The sequence below is a fragment of the Copidosoma floridanum genome, unplaced genomic scaffold (assembly GCF_036245765.1).
Source record: "Copidosoma floridanum isolate Cflo_tuat_1 unplaced genomic scaffold, Cflo_Japanese_pri ptg000001l, whole genome shotgun sequence".
In the NCBI taxonomy this organism is placed as follows: domain Eukaryota; kingdom Metazoa; phylum Arthropoda; class Insecta; order Hymenoptera; family Encyrtidae; genus Copidosoma; species Copidosoma floridanum.
The window spans coordinates 3988880-4011620 of NW_028321878.1; the positions used below are offsets into that span (position 1 = coordinate 3988880).

Genomic DNA, 22741 nt, shown 5'->3' on the forward strand with positions numbered 1-22741 from the left:
ACGCCTATAGATGTAACGAAACGATTACTGTGTAATATATACCTATTAAGTACATTTTTTTACTACGAGAGATTTTAGCTTGCAATCTGATGTTTATTTATTTAATAAAAGTGCTCAACCAATGAATGATTTTGGGATTGAAATATTCATTGGCGGAAAAAAATTATGGTAAAACAAAATTAACTTCAAATGATAGTTTTCAAAAAACAAATTTATTATAATGGTCTATATGTTAATTAAATAAAACGCTTGATTTTTGACTACACGTTGTTTTTTTTCTTCTTCATTTTTAGTAAAAAATCACACCAAACAAAAATATCTCCAAACTCTGCCATACACCCTTTTTTCTCCAAAACAACAATAATAATTATATTTAAAATAATAATTATTATTGTTATTGAAAACAATTAAAGATAAACTGAAATTACATATAAACCTCTAGATACAAAGAATTACAATTATAAAAAAAATATGTCCATTTTATACAAGTGATTTAAAGCACGCCTTATGCTCATCGTATATTATTCATTTGTATACTTTATGACGATGCCAAGGCAGAAAAAGAATATTTATTAATTTCATGTCGTCTTTATTTTATATAGAATAGTTGACGATACGGAAGTGTACCGAAATATATACGTATTTACATTGAAGTTTTTAGCAATAACGAGCATTTTTATGTACAAGTTACACCAAATTACAAACATTAAAACATTCGTCACATCTTTTACATTTTGTTCAATTTTCGAACTTAATTTTCATTCACTCGTTGTGATGCTTTTTATAGCTCTCTTGACAACAGTCTTTTGAGTGTATTCGAAAGACAGAAATTTTTTCGAAATACGATATTCTTTTTTATTTTATTTTATTTTTTTCAAAAAATACAGTCATGAATAAAGAAGTGATTGCATTCCGAAGTACGTAAATTATCATGCGCTTATGTTTCGTTTTTGGCACAGTTCGCCAGGCGAGAGCTGAACAAGTGCTTTCATGAACGTGATTTGGTCTTTTCCATTTATTTTTATTTTTTTTATTTATTTTCAATATCATTAGGTTTGAGAATTCTGGAAGCTTCGATCCTTGGTAAAAATCATATTTTTCTCATATTTATAGTACACATAAAAAAATGGAGAAACCATGAAGAGCGTTTGCACGTAGTAAGTTTAGGAATTATATATTACAAGTAGTGCGATTTTTCATGTAGATCGAATGCCAGTTAACTACATTACTGGCAAACGAAATTAATTATGTACTTTCGAAATGACTAAGGTCCTTACTTCCAGCCTATCACATTCACTTTTCCAGGTTTCACAAACACTAGCACACATTCTGTTTGCATTATGTTATTGATTTTTTTTCAGGGTATATAAACACTGATATCAACTGTCGACCGTGGAACCCGAGAAAAAAAAAAAAAAAAAAAAATTTTCAGCCACGTTTATTTAAATATATATAAATATTTTTTTTCTTAATACCTGATTGATTAAAAATTTCACTACACAGTTCACGATACAAAATTCGTTAATCTAACTTCATAATGACACCTCGAGATTAAGTAACTCCGTTAATGGACAATCAGACGTTTTCTCTTGTTTTTAATTTTAGTTACTTTAACGAATGCATTCAGTGGAAAAAATATAGAATTAAGCAACTTGGTTGTAAATTTGTATACTCAATAGACTTTTTTTTGTAAACATTATACAACTTATAACAGTAACTGAAATGATAGTTGGTACAATTCATCATTTTAATAAAATTATTCATTCTGTGATAACTATAAGATTCTTCAGAGTATTACTAATATTATAGGAGTTGAATTACGAATTTTTTTTTTAATTCCAACTCTAATTTAAGCAAGAGATTATCAGCAGAAAAAAAAAGTTTGACTCACCAATGTTGATTCAGACATTTATTTCAGCAATACATAAATAAATATTTAATAAATCACTATATGGTCTATGTTATAAGTTGTATATTGTATATCCTGAGTATAAAAACGTATACATTGTTCACCAGCATTGACGAATTTTGTTTGTATTTCAAGAAAAATAAAGTTGAAAAAAGGTTCTCGTAACAACACAGTATAAAAATCTAAACTGACCTTAACATGTATGTACTCTTAAAAAAAAAAAAAAAAAAAAGGTTAGGTCACAACAAATATACCTGCCGTTGATGATCACTGATTATAAAGATTACGATGAGAAATTGAGTAACAACGAGAAATCTAACGAATCTTACACCCACCGAAATTTTTCAGTACAGTTCACTTTGTTTATCATTATTTTTTTAATATAACCACTTCGACCACTAGCCACTGTACACATAATTCATTTTTGTTTATCACACATTTTAACTCATAGTAAAAAATGCTTTTAAACACGTATTTTCCGTTGATTATCTTGAATACAGACTATTTTTTGAAATTACTTTTGTGCTTTTTTAGGATCACTATTAGAAGCAACATGTGTTCATACCATATTGCTTAATGATATTCTAAAACGTGCTCGGGATATCATGATGTAATCAATTATCACTTCTAACAGTGAGCTCCAGACTGTATACTACAGTTGATTCTTTAATCAGTACCATAAGTCGAAAAAAAATAAATTTAAAAAAAAAAAAAAAAAGAGGAAAAAAAAGTATCAAAAAACATCCTCATCCACGCATGCACCGAAGCGCCTTACTACAAAAGGCAAAATTGTTCGTGTATACCTTGGAGAGAACGCAAGAATGAGAAAAAACGGACGCGCACGAAAACAGTAGCATGATCTCCACCATCCTCGTCGCTGCGACAGAAATGATGATGACAATAATGATGAATAGCAATGATGATAATCAAAGTAATAATGATAATAAAATAATAATTGTAAACTGTAAGGGGCCCCTTTCAACGTGCTCAGACAGAGACCTGGCAGCCATGCGCCTTGGCCTTGGCCGCGGCGGCAGCCTTCTTGGCCGCAAGGCTCGCGACTTCCTTGGCGCTCACGTGAAAGAAGAGACTCGGCGAGTCGCGCCTCATCTCCCTCCAGCCACACATGGCCGGCGGGGAGACGTAACAGTTGCGCTATACCGATATCTCATAGTTCATGTCGTAGACGCTCGCTCGGTCTGCCGCGTTTGGCGACGTGGGCCTCTGATTCTGATTAGCCGTGGCTCCCGTCGTCCCGGGCGCGGAACCCTTGGACGCATCGCTGCCCGGTGGCGCGACCATCTCCATCGAGTCGGTCATCTCGAGGGCCCGCACGAACGACATGGGCCGACGCCTGTTGTCCGTCACGACGACGCCGGAGCTGCTGTTACCCGCGACCCCCGCCGACGTGCCCGATGCCGTCGGCGTCGTTGGCGTCGCCATGCTAGTCTTGCGCTTGACCTGGGGCGACTGGTGGGGCGGGTAGACCGGTACTCCGCCTCTCACGACCGGATGGTAAGCGGCCCGGGGACCACCACCGTGTTGGGAGTATGGCTGTTGCGTCGGCGACGTTGGATTCGATCGGTAGTAGTCGTACGGCAGTGGCGGTCGCTGCGCACCTGGTCCTCCCTGAAAAAAAAAACAATTTTTGTTTTGTTTCCAATCATCAATGGTCTCGATCTAACGTGGTTTTTACAAATTAAGCCCTACAAGTTATCAATGATTCGAGCTCGCTTGTTGTTCCAGAAAAGCAATTCGCAACGCAGAGACGGAAACGTGATCCAATTGCCGGGAAAATGGATTACGCTCGACACATAATTCCATTAAACGAGCGCGCCACGTTGCACGAGTATACCACGCACAGTATTGATTACTACTCGCTTTTTGCGCAATGACTGCTCTTATTTTTATCGTCGAAATAATAACATTCCTTAAATATGCTCCTCATTTTGGTGTTATCCCCGTACACGCGTACCCTCTAAGTAAAGGATATTGGTGGCATATCGATCTGTTGGCAAGCTTTATGTTTTTTCTCCTACCGTTGAGCCACTCTTTAATAGTCGGTGACCTTTTAAGCCAATCAAGCGACCGGTACGTTCGTGCGAAACAATATAGTCTTCAGTCCTTGTCACAACGATACGTATAAGTATAATACACACGATACCCGATACTTATATACACTCTAACGTGATATGTACCATCTCGGTGTCTTATTAAACAGAGGCGCGCGCGTGCACGTGCACACGTATATGCGATGCAGCGACGGCTATCAAAACCCATCAAGTCCCCTCTTAACGTAGCAAAAAATAAGCAACGAAGGTACATGCTCATTCGATTTCCTTCCACGGGTTGGTTTTTCGAGTTTCCGGTGATATAAAAAATAATGATAATAAAAAAAAAAAGGGAGCTCTGTTCATTATTAAAGCATGAACCAACCATAGCCGCCTGGTGTTGAGCGGCCTGGTGGGCGGCAGCGAGGGCCGCGACGGTGGAGGTCGGGCCGGTGGAGGGAAAGCCGCCAGGCGAATTGTCCTTCCAGGTGTAGACGCTGCGCTGGGGCGAGCCGGCGAGCTCCCTTATGTTGTCCACGGTGTTGTTCGTGCGAGCGTAGGGATGCTCGTTAGCCTGGCGCACGAGCTCGCTCTCGGAGAGGAAGCGCCGCTGGGGACTGTAGCCGGGATTCCCCGGGTGCTGGGCGTCGTAGTACTTGGCTTGCTGCTGGACAGACTGTTGATGGTGGTGGTGGTGCTGCTGCTCGGACACGCCGATAAAGTCCGGCCGACGGACCTGCGTCGGGGTGCCCGGGTTCGACCTGCGCACAGAAATTCACATCGGGTTTTCATTTTCATCACTCATTGGAAGCTTTATACTTTATTTCTTTTTTTTTCTGATTGATTCTTTGAACGGTATACACTGCTGTTGGTCTATAGACTTTTTTTTTTTTTTTTTTTTTTTTTATCTAGGGATCGTGACGGAGCGGGTCGAAAAGGTGTGGGGAGCATAAAACGCTTAAGCAGAGATAGAGCTATACGATCGTGATTGTGATAATTGATGGTGGTGATCGTGAATCGAGGAATACGTATCGTTTTTACTTAGGTCGATTAAACCCAGCACTGGCACTCGAGTGTTTCGTGGTTAATCGGAATAAAATTTCCTAGCTATGACTGTGCTTTTGCTCTTTTCGTTTAATAATTGATTTATTTACACGTTTTGCCTCTCTTATCCTCAGAAAAACATAGAGTTGAAAAACATGGATCGATAGCCATTTTTTTTTTTTTTTTTTTTTTTTTTTCTGTTAAGGTGTAATTAGAGATGAGATTTTAATTTTTAATCGACACGTGATGAGAGTTGAAAGCATTTGAATAACTGTTTAATTCATAAAATAATACATATTTAACTATTTATATAAAATGACTATAGTTAACGTGTTACGTACCAAATGAATTTTTTGTATTACTTATCTTGAATTTATTTTTACCGCCTACTTTTAGGGTAAAAACAATCATCGCAAAAGAGCAACGATAATAATAAAATTCGACTTTCGTAAATGTAAAATCTCTCTATTTTAAAACTTCTTTAGCTCCGGAGCTTGAAGTATGTTCCTTGAAGTGCCAGTGTATAAAAGGCAGTCGTAAAAAAAAGATGGTGCGATGTATATTTAGCGCTTCGAACAGTTTCATGCATTGAAAATGATCATTAAATGCCCGACCATCGACTCTGCCTCAAAGACCTTACTCTAGTTTTTTCTTTTTTTTTTTTTCTCTTCTTTTTCAAAGAACAAAGGAAAAAATTACACGCGCATTTTTTATCAACTCATTAGCGCTGTATATACCTCTATGGGATTTTTTTTTTTTTTTTTATAGTAAATACTAAAACTTAAAAAAAAACCGAACCTACTCTGTATTGTCAAATTGATGGCTTTCTTTTTTATATGAGATGAAAAAGAGAAAAACAACATTTTCAATCGATAATAAATAAAAGAGTCTAAGAAGACGAGTTGAAAGAATATCATAAAAATTAATTAACTATGTACATAAATACACTGTTGTAAAAAATACAACTTTGGCTGAAAAAAAAAAGAAAAAAAAAAAGAAATTGAAGCTGATTTATAATGTGTGAAAGTGTATACATACGTGAGATGAGTAAGCGTAACTAACACGTACCTAACTACAATAGTAACAACTAACATAAACAGTTCTAAACCTACGTATACATATATGAGGGCAACAAGTGGGTAGCGTTACAACGTATACAATAAAATGACTGCTCTACGGTACAAAAGAAGCGGTATAACATATACATGGTAGTACAAGCGCATCGTAAGTAAGAAATAATACAATAAGAGGCGAAAGAAGGAATAGAAAAAAAAAAGTGAGCGAAGAAAGAAACAGACTACTGTATACAGATACATCGTAATTTGTAATAGGTGTCGTTGCAGAAACCAAGTTCGTACGTTTATGTTTACCTGTGGTAATAGGTCGCAACATGTGAGGCCAACAACTGGCCGAAAGCATCAGCTCCGCGTTTGCAGTTACCACCCCCTGAAGCGGGATACACAAACTTATCTAATATAGCCAGCATAATCTCGTCTCGAGACTGTTTACACGTGCAAAAGCTTAAAGGGCTCTTATGTAAGTATACATGTTCCCCTCTTTTTTTCTTTCTTCTTCAAGCTTTTCTATGTATAATGTATACTAACAGCGCGGGTGTGATATCGTTCAGCGCTTCTCCCTTTCGTGACCAATATAGCTACTTTATTCAGACATTGAAAAGAAACAAAATTTCATCAATTATTATTGTACTCGCAAAGCAATAAAGATTTTCTTTTCTTAATTCAAAACGTGAAGAGGTGCAGAATATTGCAATAAATTAGATTCAATCTTTTTTTTTTTTTTTTTTTTTTTTTTTTAAGCTGATGGTGTAACAATTAGAGCGAGTGTCTGAAAAATTTGCACAGGTCAGTTTATTTCACAATCACGTGTGAACAGATATAACTTGTGAATGAAAAAAAAAAAAAGAGTATTAAAAGCGAAGTAGTGCCAATGTTCTCTGCTTTCCGGATACAGTATACTCTTACACGCACCGACCTATATTTTATTTTTCGATACTATTCCCGTTGGGAGGTCGAAAAAGGAGAAGCTCGAATATTTCCACACGCGGGCGCGCACACACAGCTACGTGTACTTGTTTGTTCAATCGTCGAGCTTTTTATGACGGCATCGAGTAGCTAAACTACTTATTTTTTAAGAACATGAATGTGTACTCAAAATGAAAGAAAATTATAATTACAATACAAAGAAACGTGATAATCACGCTGATGTGGTAGGTATGTAAAAAAGGCGCTCGATTGAAAGATGATAAAATTAAAAAAAAAAAAGATGTAATAGAGCGAAAAGTAAAAAAAAAATAAAAATCAGAACGTTGAATAAACTGACTGAGAGAAAAACAATTTACTAGTATTAGCCGTTACTCACAATGTCAGAGAAACTCGTTCGATCTCAACTAAAAGAGAAACAAATTATTGAAGGTTTTTTTTTTTTTTTTTTTTTTTTCGAAAAACTATAGTTATAATTTTATTAAAGAAAAAAACATTACTCAAAAAAACTTGAGGTGTGCGTTGCACACGACTAGAGTTATACGATTATGAGATTTTTCAATCAGTGTCCCAGAGATATTTTACAAGGAAAAAAAAAGATAGAAAAAAAAAGATACCAAGTGCACAGTCATCAACTGTTTTTTGTTATAAATTTGTGCTGGCTTTTCGGCAGTGAAAATAAATATTATATTTTTACAGGGTATTATACATATGTAGAAAGATAGAAACAGATAGACAATAGTGACAGCATGAGCATAGGTGTTTAATACAAAGTTTGATAGTATAATGTATACGGGCAAGACGGTACGGGGATCATAAAAAAGGCTTTAACAATGGTCCAACACATAATATATACGTTTGTATATGTATGTATGTATGTATCACAGTATAAATATAATAATAGGAATTTATAGCTGTCATTCATTTTTTACACTTTCATATTAAAGATGCAAAAAGGTAGTACAAATAAGTCTTTGATACACAAAAACATTTGGATTTAGAAAAAAAAAAAAATAAAAATAAATAAAAATAGTACAAAAAAGATATCAATTATATTTTCTCTTGCAAACAGATGCATTATATCGCAGTGCGTTATATTAGTGTAATAGTTATATGGAGTACAACAGTAAAAAAAAAAAATATATAAAAAAAATATATTTATAAATGTACAGTATACAAAAGAGAGCAGTTCCATCGTATAAACAAGATACATGGGGACATTTACAAACAGTGAACATATCGCAACAGACTGATTGACTGACTTATTTATCATACATATACATACACATTATAAATTACTTTCATCTCTGGCTGTGTCCTGTATGTGTGCTTGTGTGATGTGTGTTGCGTGTGGCTTGGTGTTTACTTTAGAATGATTGAAGAATCGTTTTAGAGGGGATTCGGCAAAGTACCTGCGAATCGGACTGGATATCGCGAGCGGCGTCGGCACACCGATAGCCTTGATTCTCTGTTGCATCGTCGGGCTGCCTCCCGTGTGAACCCGCGTAGGAGCGCCGCCATTGCCATTTCCACCTTCATGGCCAGCTGTGGCTGGAGAACCACTCGAGTCCGCGAGCGGGTCCGGCGTGTGGCTTCGCGAGCCGTTTACACCCCTGCAATATATATTTTTGTGTTTCCAATGAAGTATCGGTTTATGTTGGAGTGTACATGGGTATGCGTCCAATGAATAAATGTCACGTTTTATCTGTCATATTTGAATTTTTAAATGGAATGGTTGTTTTCATTCTAGTCACGAGTCACATGCTGCTCTTACGTTTCAATGATGACTTAAGCTGCCAACTTTGTACTTCAACTGAGATTTTTGGCTTTGTTAGTTGTACGAATTTAAGATTCGACAACCAAAATCGTTAGGAATTCTTCAAATACTTATAATAAATTTTTTATGTAATACACATGCAAGTATCAAAGAGATCTCACCTCGGCTTTGGGTGTGGACTGCCCCGGGGATAATGTACAGGATGACGATGCTGCGATTGCTGTGAATGCCTGGGAGAGTCGCTGTTCTCCACAGGTGGCAGGAAGAAATTGTTTTTCGAACCGTGTCTCTGTAAAGGCGGAGTTGGTTCGCAGTCTGCTGATTGAGAAGCGGTAGGCTCCATATCTGTGTCTGAGCCGTCTCTACCCGGTGACAGCTTTGTTTTTAAACAAAAAACAAAAAAAAAACGTATCCGTCAGCGCTAATGAAAAAGTAGCGAGGCGAGAAACATTTAACGGAGATATTAGTTTACCGTTTGCTGTCGTTTGGAAGAGTGAGATAGTTAGAAGAGGAATTTAATAGAGTACAACAAAAGTAGAGTTATCTCGAGACTTTTGGAGGGACTTCGGATGAGGTAACGTTGGTCGAGTTTGAAGGCTGAGTAGAAAAATTTGGCTTTTTTATATCAAAGAACACACAAACATGCGAAAGAGTGTATATGCCTCGCTTTACAAATACTTAGCGTCGAAGTTTTTGTTATTTTTTAAAAAAGCAGATGACGTGCAGCTGATCTTCATCAAAGCCAACGCTAAATTTCAACGGTCGATGGAACCACGCTCATCTGTACTTTTAAAAAACGACAAAGAAATCGATCAGATTACATGGCAAAAGCTTTGACTATTTTGGAGCGCCGAAAGCATTTAAATTTGTTGCTACTACGCAAAAGGGGAAGAATTCAAGGGAATTCGAGATTAACTTCTTTGTTGGCAGAGTGCAGCTAGCTCTTACCTTATTGTAAGCATTTGAACTGGCATTTCTAACACCATTGCTGCTATCCATGTAGGTTTTTACCTGGTTCTCGCTGTCTATCGTTGAGATTTCGGACGTGCAGGCTCCGCGCCGTTTTCCTGAGTACTTTTCAGGCTTTAATAAACTAAAAATAAAAGTAAAAAATTTCATTAAACGAGACAAAAAATGATTTTAAAAAGTTATATAATTTAGAGATAAAGACCTTGGGAAGATTGGTCCAAATTGCGTGTAACAACAATTGCGCCAGCAGCCTCGTGAAAACGGATTGTAGCCACCATTGAATTTTCCAGTAACTTGTTCGTTTGTCGTGCGGCCTCGCGAGACCAACACTATGTGAAAAGCCGTTAATCCGAAAATTGGAATGAAAAGAAGCGTAACCACTACCATGAGTGAGATACTATTCAACATATTGTTCAGGAAATTGACTGTAGCTAAATAAACTGTACTAGAAATTAAATATTGGTAGACGAAATACATCAACCAATAATTTACAACAATTTCTTTTGATATTGTTTATAACATTATCATTAAAAAGGATACGCTACAATGGTGCGAACTTCACTGAGATTTCGTTTGTGCTCCAAAACAAAGTACAAACACAGTCCAAATATACTAAGCATATGCATACTTAGTGACAGAAGAAAGAAAAAGAAAAATCGGTAATTTCTCCTTCCAATGCAGTTATTCACCCACGGACAGTGGTGGTCAAAAGTCTGAAAATACAATATCGAGGAAGTATAATTTTATACTCATGTAATGGATAAGAAAAAGTATCATAGTACAAAAACGGTACATACCTCGATACAATGATTGCAAACACTGCAATGTGAACATCTTGGAGGCCGATAAAACTTGCAAGTGACACACCATTTCATTCGTACGGTGATTCCGTTGATATCAACATTCTTGTACAGCGGTGCTCTGAAATCGTCTTCCCTGTCTTCATCTGGGGGAGCTGGATAATAATTTGATCAATGGTTAATATCAATCATCGTTATCGGAAAATTTTGATAATGTTTTGATTACCTTTTGGTATTACTCCTGGATCCATAAAGGTCGCTAGTGTAAAATTTGCCAGCACAAAGAATGTAATGACTCCTTGCAGTGGTGGTACCCATTGATATTTGCTAATATAATACTGGCAACTAAAAATTTATTTTGGTAAAATTTCTTTCAAAGATTCAAAAATGATTTCAATGATGAACAGTAAATAAATAAGTTAATGATATCAATATTTTTTATCAATAGAAAAAAAAAAAAAAAAAAAAAAAAAAAAAGTATCCAGACTATATTATATTCCATTTTTATAAATTCTCTTTTTGTAGTAAACGGGTTTTCAAGTTTCGTTTCATTTAATTTTGTTTTGCTGCATTCATACAATTTTAGAGAGCTTTCTCCTTTCATCAGAGTAATAAGTAGCTACACTTGGCACTGACTCATTCTTCTTTCTGTAGAATCGCTATTATGAACAACACTTACTCTAATCAAAGGTAATTTTCTCTACGCTGGTTCTTGAATTCAAACGATTTCACCACAACAAGAAAAATATTTATATTACACTTGTGAAAAATATTTCATAATAATCTTAACACCAGGACCACAAATCGAGTTGAAACTTTTATATGGTGGTAAAAAAGAAGCTATAGAATACATTAAAACAAATATATTGTAAATCATCCACACCACGTACTGTTCTAAAAAATAACTCTAATCAAAGCCAATGAACATGCACTAAAGAAGATCATATGCTCAAGGCCTTTTTCTCAAGCACTATATATTGGCACTCAAATAAAAGCTTAATCATTAGTAAAAGAAGAAAACCAAGGGCTCCAAAGTAACCCTCATTGTTCAAAGATAAATTCCCAATGAAGGCTAAGCCTTGAACTCAGAGCAGCAAAAACAACAACAAACACACCCTGAGAAGCTGCACTAGTGCAGAGCGTAGCAAAGCATAAAGCTGAATCATCAATAAAAAAAAGTTAACACTCATTATTTCCTCATCAAGAGCAAAAGAACGGAGTCAAATTTAAGAATGATGGAAAAAAAAAGTAAAATAAAATAAACAAGATACACTTACGGATAGACGAAGAATAGCGTGGTCGAGCCAACGAGGAGGATCCAGGCGAAGGCGGCCGGAAGATACTTGGTCTTCGCGTCGCATTTCGGCATCCTGTCAACGTGCTTGATAAGCAGCTAGCCAGCCGCTAGCCGCTAGCACGAGCACCACCGCCTGCACCCAGCAAGTATCCAGCACTGCAACCTGCACCTTTTGCTCCCCTCGTCAAGTTGCTAGTCCCAAGGCGGCGCTTGCCTCTTCTAACAGCCGACCTCCTCCTCCTCCTCCTCCTCCTCCTCCTCTCTTAGATGCGTACACACAACCAACACACTTTTCTTCCAACTTGCAACTCTTTTTATTTTATTTTATTTTTCCTCGCCTCGCTCACACTTCTCAGTCACGGCGGCGACGGTGGCGGCGGCAATGATGGTTTCTGCTGCGGGAAAACATGGCCGCGTCCATTGATAGCGCGCGAGACGACGATGCCGCTTTCTTTATCTCTCTTATCCTGTCCACTTATGCTTTATGGCTTATCATTGGCGGATGAGTTTCTCCCAAACGCTTTCTGTTGCTCGGATTACACAAACATATACACCACCAACAGTATACTCAAGTACAGCAACAATACGTCAGAGACTGGCATGTACACTGAATCAGGAGCAGCAGTGCCAGGTATCAGGTACCAGGTGCCAGCAGTAATTGGTCAACTCTAGCACTCTACTTGCCCATCCTCCGGAATCCATACCTCGGGCAAATTGACGATTTTTCGCTAAATCGTTGGCCATCTACTATAACTCACGTTAGCTTCAGCAGCTGCAATGCACACACCATTGTTAAAGCAGACGTTTGAGCAGACGTGCTTCTTTCTCCCTAGGCATGTAGCAGCCCCGCCTTTTAATTTTGTTTTGGTTCTTCGGGTCCACACACGTATCCTGGAGGAAGAGGTTAAGCTCGAGGTTGACAAGGCAAGGAAGAGAAAGTTAGCAAACCTTAGCTTTTTTGCACACACGCGGACGTCCCCCAGCACTCCCGACGCGATTTAGACGCAGCTCGCGCATCGCGCATTTATACACAGATTTACACTCTGTATGTATTATTATAAAACTCGGTTGGCCTCTGCTCTGCGCGCACACGCAACTTATCTCGTGATTTTTTTTTTTTTCCTTGGACAGAGTACGATTTTAATAAGTTGTTTACTACAAGGAAATGAAACACACAAGTAGGTGACGATTTAACGAAAGTATCACACTCCGATTTGGACTCCAAATGTCCGAGAGAATGTGAGCTGTGACGCTACTAGTGGCGACTGGCGATGCGTGATGTCTAAAACGAGAACTAAAATCTCTCTCAACAGAATTCGAAATACATAAGAGAAAATGTGCGATAATATAAGTAATCTTTTTATTGAGCTGAAATAAAATTATATGTCATTAAAGCGTACCTTGTTGAAAAAAAAAAAAACTGTGGGATGTTTTTGTTACTCATTTGACTGTTAAAAATCATAAAGCAAGTGTTCAATTGTATTTAATTATAAAGTACGTAGTTAGAATTTACATTGGTATCATTTTGAAAGGTTTTGCTACTCATTTTAGATACCATGGCGTTTCACCAATACGCGCCAGAAAAACGTGCCATTTTTTTGATATAATTTTTGCTGAACCAATTTGATTATGATGACATTAAAAGAAAATTTTTTTTTTTAATAATAAAACTGTTAAAATTTCTTACAAGTTTTCAATACTTGAATTTTGAAATTGCATGGTTGCAGATTTTGGGAGTAGGTGGTGTGTAAGATTAGTTACTTTAAATAATAGCGCCTGTTTTATTAAAAATTATTTTTTATTGCTCCGTAGTTTATGTACAAACATTTATTTGTATACAAGACAAATTTGTACTCTTAGGTAATTGCACGATCATGATTAGGAACTGTATCTACTGGCTGTTGCAGTCTTGTATAAAATATTCTGTCTTTTTATATTTACAAAAAAAAAAAAAAAGAAAAAAAAAATCACAGAGTATGACGTCTTACGCTCTAAAAAATTTATGTAAATGTTAAAATTTTCTTATATACAATTGTAATAAATAAAAATATATGTACAAATTAGGAACTGAGCCGTCGTAGCTCAGCTACTCTTAGTGGGGCACAAGTTTGAATAGCGATCGGGTCAATTCGGAAATCAAATTTTTTTCAGAACTTTTCCTGAATAAATATCAAACTTCCGAAGGCCTCTATAGATTCGCGTCTAATTCTGCTGCACAGGACAACCAATAGGAGTAGACTCCATAGCCGTTCAGTTATAGATAAGGTTTAGGATCAACACCCTTATTCACACATACTTGATAGAGGGTGTCCGTAAAAATCAGTCAAAACTAATGTATGGGTAAAAAATAAGGTATGAATAAAAAAATATATACAAGATTACTGTGAATCAAGATTCTACATAACTTTTGATCACAGTGCAAGTATCCAACAACTGACGCTTTTTGTTCAACGACTCTGGGACTGGGTCTATTCGCCTTAAAATTGGATCCAATCTTGGTAAAATCCACGTATTCTTCATTTTTTCTATGATAGGTATATGATATATGTATAAATAATCAATAATATCTGAAAAAATATTATTTTACTTACTCATGTTATACAAATGTATTTGAAATTATACGATATAAGTAAATAAAAATTAATATGTACCATTTGAATTAGTAAAAGAAAAATTTTTTCTAGCAAACTTCAACAAAAATTCACAAGTCACTGTCAAAAATTCTGTAGTATAACCATCGAATTTCGTTGAACAAGCTTCTACCCAATTTATAGATTTTCCTTTATTTTCATGCAAACTGAAAGTCAATAATTATCATTATTCATAAATTAATATTTCATTATCTCTAAGCCGTCTTCAACTTACTACTGAATCAACTTAATTATGACATTCTTCATTCTGATTGGTTCAGGACAGAATAACTGCAAGTGCAATTTGTAATACCAATATCTTTTTATATAACTACAAGGTACTTTAACTTTTTTCGTTATTCTTTTCCACTGGTCATCATTGATTTCTCTATTTTTCAAATCTGATATTAATCTACAGTTGGACGTTTTCAGCAAATATACCAATAATTTTTGTGTTTTTCCAATAGTAAATTTGAAAGCTAAAAACATAAAAATCTCTTGACTACATGGATGAATTAAGGAAACTAATATCTTATCAAGTACCAAACAAACCTTTCTTTTCACAATCGTTTAATATACGGGCGATTTCTTCTTTCACAATGGTCTGTTTATCCCAGACGTACTTTGACAAACCATTTCTATTATCCATTCTGAAATGTGCAGGTCGAGGCCAAGGTGCTAGCTGCAGATCTTCACTTGTCTTTTTTTTACGTTTTTTCCTCCTCCACGGTGGCAAGGCAGGTACTTTAAATGCACAAGTCAATCTACACATCGACGATTGCTGCATCATCAAAAGTAAATGCGTTTCCGCGATCAATTTGGAAAGCAAGTATCTGTCTTCCTTCATTTTTTCGTTTGAGATTTTATCAATGATCAAATCAAACTTTAGTTGTTGTTATTGCGATTCAATATTTTTATTGATGCAAATAAAAACTTGGAAAAGTACAGTCAATTGACGACATGCCCAATGAATTTAAAACACTTTTGTTATTCCGGTAGACAATACCGAAAGGTTATGTCGGCAGAAAAAGATAACGCGCGTTAACGTTTTCCCGAAAAATGGTCAAGTAGTAATGGACAGCAGCTAAAATTTCACTATAGTAACTAGCCATTTCGATGTCGCTCAATAGAAATCACGAGCGAGCCGTGTAGGAGTTGGGATTACTCATGTATGGAGTACTATGGAGGTAAGTATAACAGTAAATTTACACTTTCTTTAGCGTCTGTATGCGCACACTGCGTGCATAATCTGTAGATAAAACTTGTTGTTGTGAACGGGGTCCCACTGCACCTGAAGCCTCTCTCAAACCTCTCGAACTTGCTTTTGTGTATTTCGGAAATTCGGACGATGGTTTTGGAGCTATGCTGACAGTATACCTATACACTGCACGGTACTCAAACATAAACATGCCCATTTGTTTTGGTTTTGGCGTGTTCGAAACCCGAAACAATAGTCAATACAAGCGACAAGCGCGCCGACATACTTTTGGAGCACTACGGTCGTTTGGTGTACTACTGTTGCTGACTAAACATTGAGCGCGCATTTTAAACACGTTTGAGGCAAATCTCCGAATAATTATTTGTTTTTATGTCGATTTGGAAATTTAGCTTTTTAATATCTCGTTGTTCATTAACTTGCGAAAAAAAAAAATTCTTGCAGACAATCATGATAGAATAAACGAACAGTTGTATATTGATGACAAAATGTCAACAGACAACAGTTCAGATAACACGCCAACCATGCGCCAACAAAGTGTGTTAAGTGCACTTGTGTTGATAAAGTGAACAAAAAAAAATCGTATATGTAGTAAGTACTTAGTATTAAATAGAAACAGTTATAATCGTACGGAAAATGTCACATAATTACGTAAGCGTGCGGATACCTATCATGTTATATCCATCGTTTATATTTACTTCGGTATAACCTCAAAAGAGAGTTGCATGCAAGTGGACAATCTGTGTAAAAATATATACACGTAATATAAGATATGATCGTTTTGATAAATGTTTCGTAATTTTAATGTGCACGAATTATTGGTACTAAGATGAATCCTCCAATTATCGAGCTAAAGGACGTGAAGTCAAAAGCCGATGCTACCATATACTTAACTCAACAGTGTCTTGGTGTTGGACTAGAAGCAACTTTGTATTCCTACATTTTCGGTAGGTGTGACGTCTTTTATTATCAAATAAATTTTTTCGTATCCAATTATTTGCCAACCACCTATAAGTGGAAAATTTTTTTCGATATTTTTAGGTGTTATAAGTATTCCACTGGTTCTTCGTAGATGGGGATCTCACATTAAGTTCATGAGAGAGTATCAAGTGTTATTTGGTGCAACTAGTATGATGGTTGTTTCTTACTTTATTGGAACAACTACTAAAGCCAAGTGTGAGGAAAGAGTGAAGAAAGAGCTTCACAGCTTGGTATCAGAAAAGTGATATAACATTGTGTAAAAATGAATCAGATATTTAAAAGACTTTTGCCACTTGCTAAAAGTGGCTTGCTTTTCAGAAACCGAATTATGCATAGAAAAACATGGTTTGTGAGCTCACGGTTTAGGTATGAAGATGCTTTCTTTACAGTAGAAGATGAAAGAGAGGTTCTCAATCAAGAATACTACGACATAGCAAATGAGTACCTTGGCACTGCAACTAAAGGTCACAGAACATTTGTTATTCAGCCTTTTATCAGGTGTGGAAAAAATTTAAAAACAATCACTAACAACGAACTGCAATTAGCCGAAGCTGTTGCACTAGTTCAAACCTTGCCTTATTGGACAGTTGTAGATAAAATGTGCATTGGTATGCCAAATTTGGACAGAAAGGAGCTAATGGGCAGTGGAAAGCTTGAAGAAGTTAAAACGAGAATCAATTGTGGACGAAATATCACTGCAGTATTTATCAGTACAACTACTTTAAGGCATGACCAGCTTTTGCAACTTGAAAAGATATTTGGTTTGCCGATCTATGATAGGTACTCATTAGTTATTCACATATTCAGGAGCCATGCTAAAAGTCCTGAAGCTAAGCTCCAAGTAGCCCTTGCAGAGATTCCTTATATATACAAAAAAATGAGTGAATTGGAATCAGGACGAATAAATTTGTTGGAAAAGCGCAGATTGTATCTACATGCTCGTGAATCACAACTAAAAGCAGCATTAAAAAAACTCAAACAAAATAGAGAAGCTGTACGCACTAAAAGAAAAAAATTTGGTTTTGCTACTGTTGCCATTGTTGGTTATACCAATGCTGGAAAAACTTCTTTAATCAAAGGTAAACAGATTTTTGAATTCCTAAATTGACATGTAAAGAAATAATACCAAAAAAAAATTTTTTTCTCCACAGCCTTGACAAATGATGAAAAATTAGAGCCAAAAAATTATTTGTTCGCAACACTTGATACTACCGCACACGAAGGACTTTTACCTTGTAAAATGAAGGTCCTCTATATCGACACAATTGGCTTCATTCAAGATGTTCCAGAAAGGTTGATAGAGCCGTTTGTGGCAACACTGGAAGATGCATTAGTAGCTGTAAGCTTATTGTTTCTGTCAAATTAAAAAAACTTTCAAATCATACAATGGGAAATATATTCTTAATTCGTATGCATGCCTAACAATTTGCAGGATCTCATTGTGCACGTGTATGATGCTAGCCATCCGGATAAAACGGCTCAAATCGAGCACGTTCGTAAAACGGTAAAGTCACTGATCGAAGGTGATAAACCAATCATTGAAGTTGCCAATAAATGCGACCTGATTCCGCCCGAAGAGATCCCCGAGGACGTTTTGAGTATTTCCTCGACAAAACTCACAGGTAAGAAATCGCATTATCCGCTCGATCTGACGCCAGGCAACTTGGGTCTTAATAATTATATTTGTCTACCTTTTGCTGCAGGTATAGATTTGCTACAGCATAGAATACAGAAGCATATATTATCGGAGACGGGCCGTTCGATAATACGTATGAGGGTAGAGTCCGGTAGCGAGACTTCCGCGTGGCTGTACAAGGAAACGACGGTGATACAGGCGAACCCCGATCCCGAAGATCTGCAGTTCATGCTCCTCGACGTCGTCGTGACTGATGATATATTGCATCGATTTCGTCGCTTCTTGAAGCAATGAGAGAATCAAGAACCAAAGAGATTAAACGAGAGAGAGCACAAGATAACACCGACGAGCAGCCTGTTATTACGAATCGAAAGTTTATAATCAAGCCTTTATCGTTGCGCGTACATAATTGTGTGCGTGCGATACGATTGATACTATTTTGTGAGTTTGTTTTTTGTTTAAATAAATAAATAATAAGCATAAACACGTGAGTACAAAGTTTTCGTGGCTAAAGCAAAACTGTTTGGCGCGTTGAAGTATAGGCTCTACCGTATTGTTATAAATTTTTCATCCGATAGAGTACAAGATACGCGAGCAAGTGTTATCGGGGATCTTTCGTGAGTTGTTAACACGCTCGCAGTGTCGTTAGATCACATGCAACCGCCAGCCGGGCAAATAATAGGGCGGAGCGAGCTGCATTAAACGTATGGAGCCGTGGACGCAGAAAATAAAAGCAAAACGATAACGGAAAGATGGGAGGAAAACGTGGGCGAGATTTCGCGCTATCGGAGCGTCATTGTTCGCGGGTAGTCAGTAAAAGAGAAAGAGAGAAAGAAAGAAGTCCATGGAAAGAGGAGAAATGATACATATACTCCTACTGGGAGGCTCGAGACGGGCGGAACATAATATTATATCCAGACAGATGAAAAGGGGAGTCAGATAAGAGGGAAGAAAGGGAGGCGCGGGGATTTTTCGAGACTGCTGCAGTAGTAATTTCCAGCTCCTCTCTGTCGATATCGGCTCGCTGCTTGAATTCAAATCTCGTTTCTCAGGGCGAGGCGTGAACGCGGCTCTCTCTTTTCGCTCTCGAGCGCGTACATTGGATTGTAACGGCTGCTGGAAAAATGTGCATGGAAAATCGAGAGATGGCTTTCTCGTCGCCGGAGATTGCTAATTTCACGAAAGAAAAGGGACGGTGCGATTTTCATTATTCGAGAGTATAAGTGACAAGTTCTATCGGCTGACGGTTGAAGACTAATACTGTCGCTACAGTGTACCAGAGTATTGAATTTGAAGAAAAAACGCGCTAACTTTAGGAGAATTTTTTTTTACATTCGTAGTCCTCCTTTTTTTAATGCCTAGTATTTTTTAATTGAACAGTGAATTTTTACATACTCGCTCTCAAAGTACAAAATTTTTTTTTCAACCCGCCACCATCCTCTCTCCATGGGATTAATTTTTGGTTTGATTTTCAGTTTGAGATCCCTCATGCGCTAATTCGTCAAGTTAAGTAGGATTTGAAAACGATCGAAAAGATTTTTCATTGGAAGCTAAGCTATAAACTACTTAACATGATGCTTTGCACCATGATTTGTAAACAAACGTATGCAGGTACGAATGTAACGGTATATAAAAAAAAAAAAAAAAAAAAAACCAAAAACTTGCAAACTTCCGGTTTCGCAAAGAAATAAAAGACGCCAAAAGGACCTCTCTTGGCGGCTATAACAGCCCAATCGCTCCTTTATTACTTACCTCTTAATCGCATGTTTCCAACGAGAGGGGAAATCGTCTCTTCATATATATATATATGCATGTACCAACTGCCCAAGCTATATGTACCAGTATACCTACATACACACCTATACATGGACTATTACGGTTGGGCGCATTATCGGGTGAGGGTGGAATTGAAGGAGCAGAGGGATGGGGGAAGAAGAACGATTGCGGGTGGCCCACGTAATCGACGATCGCGTCGCGTGTGTCACACAGTTCGCTCGCTCGTACCTTTGTATGTATATGTATGCACCTATGGTACGGATAATGCAAGCCGAGGACCAGCGATTGGGGGTGTAATGATCGAGAGCTGACGAGCCCTGGGATTTGGAGAGTATAACGTACACGTGCACAGGTATATATATGTTACACGCACGTGTGGTAGAGTGAAGGTAATATCGAAGGGGAGGATTCTCGTATAGTTTCCGAGTTCCCCTACATGGCTCTTAGTGTACTGTGGTGTGTTCCTGTTTTTTGACAGCCATCGGGCAAGTAATTGGGAGAGCCCTCCCTTACACTTTCGGAGAATACCACGCTCATCTGTCCGCTAAACATGATTGATAGGGGCTTTGTTTCTTACTGCGCGAGACAACGTATTTGGATGAAAAAAATTCACATTCAATGGGTTGATCCTGCAATTGATAAGCCTAAACAATAAATTAAAAAAAAAAAAATTAAACATCATTATAAACTGCACCGTTAAAAATCAGTAAATAAACAAATAATCCATTTTACAAGCACTTACTTGCACGATTTTTTGGGTTCTCGCGAGAATAAGAACTTTTTCCGTAACTTCGACTGCCGATAACTAATTTAAAATGTAAAATCACGAATCCAACGGTCTCTCCGAGGTTTCTCGTTTCAACAATTCACATCATTATGTCAGACAAAACAACTCCGAACTAGCAAGTACTTACTTATTTTTAGAAAGCCATACCTCAGCAGTCCCAAGTCCGCATTACGTATACGTGCCGCGCGCGCGGACAAGTCTTACACATAATATCATACATATATATGTTGATAATACTCTCAACTCCTCGCTCGCTGACTAATTTCTCGGCGCACTCGTTACACGTATATATACATACACATATAGGTATATACACCTGCCTTATACACATTCGGACGAGCTATGCAAATGGAAGTCGATGTCATACATTGCGCGACATGCATGTTTAATCCGCGTAGCCGGGAATATTCGCTTTTACAATCCACCTTGTACTCTCTCGCCCTACCCCCCTTCCTTCCATCCTTCGTTAGCTTCTCCTCCCTCTCGCTCTTTTTTTTTTTTTTTAAACTTTTTTCCTTCCTCAAGTGACAAAATTTTAAATTACGCGGAAAAATTCCTTCGTTGGCTCTGGTATGTGTGTACGGCGAGAGCAAGGAAAAATCGTTAATTTCATTTAAAAACCTGTATTCTTAATTGGTATTGAAACATTTTTTTAATCTATACTGTTAGTAAGCGTGAATTTTATATATGTTTCAAACTTTCCAGCGCGACTGTTTATCGCTATCCTCCAAGTTCAGTATTACTGAATTAAGGATAATCAAAAACGTAAAATCGCTATGTCCTCCTAAATAAAATGCAGACATCGCGGAAAGGACGATATTCCGTGATCATTACAATAGAAAAATAAATTTTTATCAATCTGTGGGACTTTGACCACTTGAAACTGTTGAGTATTCGTTCCTAACGCCCAACTATCTTACAGACGTTAAGTTTATTCCAAATCTCTTGAAATTTATTATCGCCGCGGGGAAAAATTAGAAGACACCTTACCTTGGAAAACTTTTTACAAAAGGTATCATCTAAATTGGCCAGAAGCACCTACATATACATTATACGTACGTATGGCCAAGGCCGTAGAGTGTATAGTCTCCGAGTCTCCGTACTTACTATCCAAATGAAAATTTACGTTCGAAAAAACATATATGTATATACACACCTGTATGTGCGCGCCAAATCTACTCCCAACTTTTCTCGTTACAACAACAAGAATCTAAAATCACTTGAGAAAAGTCTTTACAGAGTGTAATATCCTTCGTGGAAAAAAAAGTCTACTGGTGTGCAATATACGTATATGTATTGGAAATCTAATGTGGGTCACCGTTGCTTGTTATTATTATTATTATTATTATTATTATTGGGGAAAAAGAGTCGTTTTTCGCAAAGTTATCACCATACGCGCGGAGCAAACAAAAAAAAAAAAAGAAGAAGAAGAAGAAGAAAAAGCGAGTAAAAGTGTCTACACGCTGTTATTTTTACAAATATGGAACGCGCCGGTGGTTAATCATCCGGCTGAGTGTTCTTGCGCTCGAGATAAAAAGAAGAAGAAAAAATAATTGTAAGCACTAGCGCACTCGTGCTGCACATCAGATTATTGCGATGGTGTAGTAATTAAAATTTATCATAAACCGAAACTTAAATATTCTCGTTCGCACGTGCTCCGCGTCGCATTAATTTAATGTACGTGAAGCTTTTCATTTTATTTCTTCATTCCTATGCACTTCATAAGATATACTCGGCAATTTTAATAATCAAAGTGTCAATATTTCATCCGCGTCGCGAGAACAATGAAAACCAAATACATGTATACGATGGAGAATGCGTGTCGAATTGCATTTTTGCAACCAGGAATATTTATATATACCTAGAGT

At 37.1% G+C, this 22741-nt stretch overlaps 2 protein-coding genes across 6 annotated transcripts; one reads left to right on the forward strand and one right to left on the reverse strand.

Moving 5' to 3' along the window:
- Nucleotides 1-171: 171 nt before the first annotated feature.
- Nucleotides 172-13095, reverse strand: Zdhhc8 (zinc finger DHHC-type containing 8). 4 transcript variants are annotated; one of them, XM_089592893.1, is made up of 11 exons: nt 11828-13095; nt 10777-10895; nt 10548-10705; nt 10291-10463; nt 9953-10147; nt 9730-9874; nt 8943-9157; nt 8417-8617; nt 4397-4721; nt 3806-3809; nt 172-3528 (listed from the first exon to the last, which is right to left on the reverse strand). In XM_089592893.1, exons 1-11 carry the CDS (start codon nt 11917-11919, stop codon nt 3065-3067), a joined length of 2091 nt encoding a protein of 696 aa, XP_089449019.1. In that variant the 5' UTR covers nt 11920-13095; the 3' UTR covers nt 172-3064. The 4 variants fall into 4 exon arrangements, with proteins under 4 accessions (XP_089449019.1, XP_089448980.1, XP_089448927.1 ...); XM_089592854.1 differs by lacking the exon at nt 3806-3809 and having other exon boundaries at nt 172-3538; nt 4346-4721; nt 9793-9874; XM_089592801.1 differs by lacking the exon at nt 3806-3809 and having other exon boundaries at nt 172-3538; nt 4355-4721.
- A 3058-nt stretch (nt 13096-16153) lies between these two features.
- Nucleotides 16154-18782, forward strand: LOC106642799 (putative GTP-binding protein 6). 2 transcript variants are annotated; one of them, XM_089588718.1, is made up of 6 exons: nt 16154-16284; nt 16523-16640; nt 16735-17753; nt 17826-18013; nt 18107-18296; nt 18378-18782. In XM_089588718.1, exons 3-6 carry the CDS (start codon nt 16937-16939, stop codon nt 18602-18604), a joined length of 1422 nt encoding a protein of 473 aa, XP_089444844.1. In that variant the 5' UTR covers nt 16154-16284; nt 16523-16640; nt 16735-16936; the 3' UTR covers nt 18605-18782. The 2 variants fall into 2 exon arrangements, with proteins under 2 accessions (XP_089444844.1, XP_089444851.1); XM_089588725.1 differs by having other exon boundaries at nt 16155-16640; nt 16735-16904; nt 16978-17753.
- The last annotated feature ends 3959 nt before the right edge of the window (nt 18783-22741 follow it).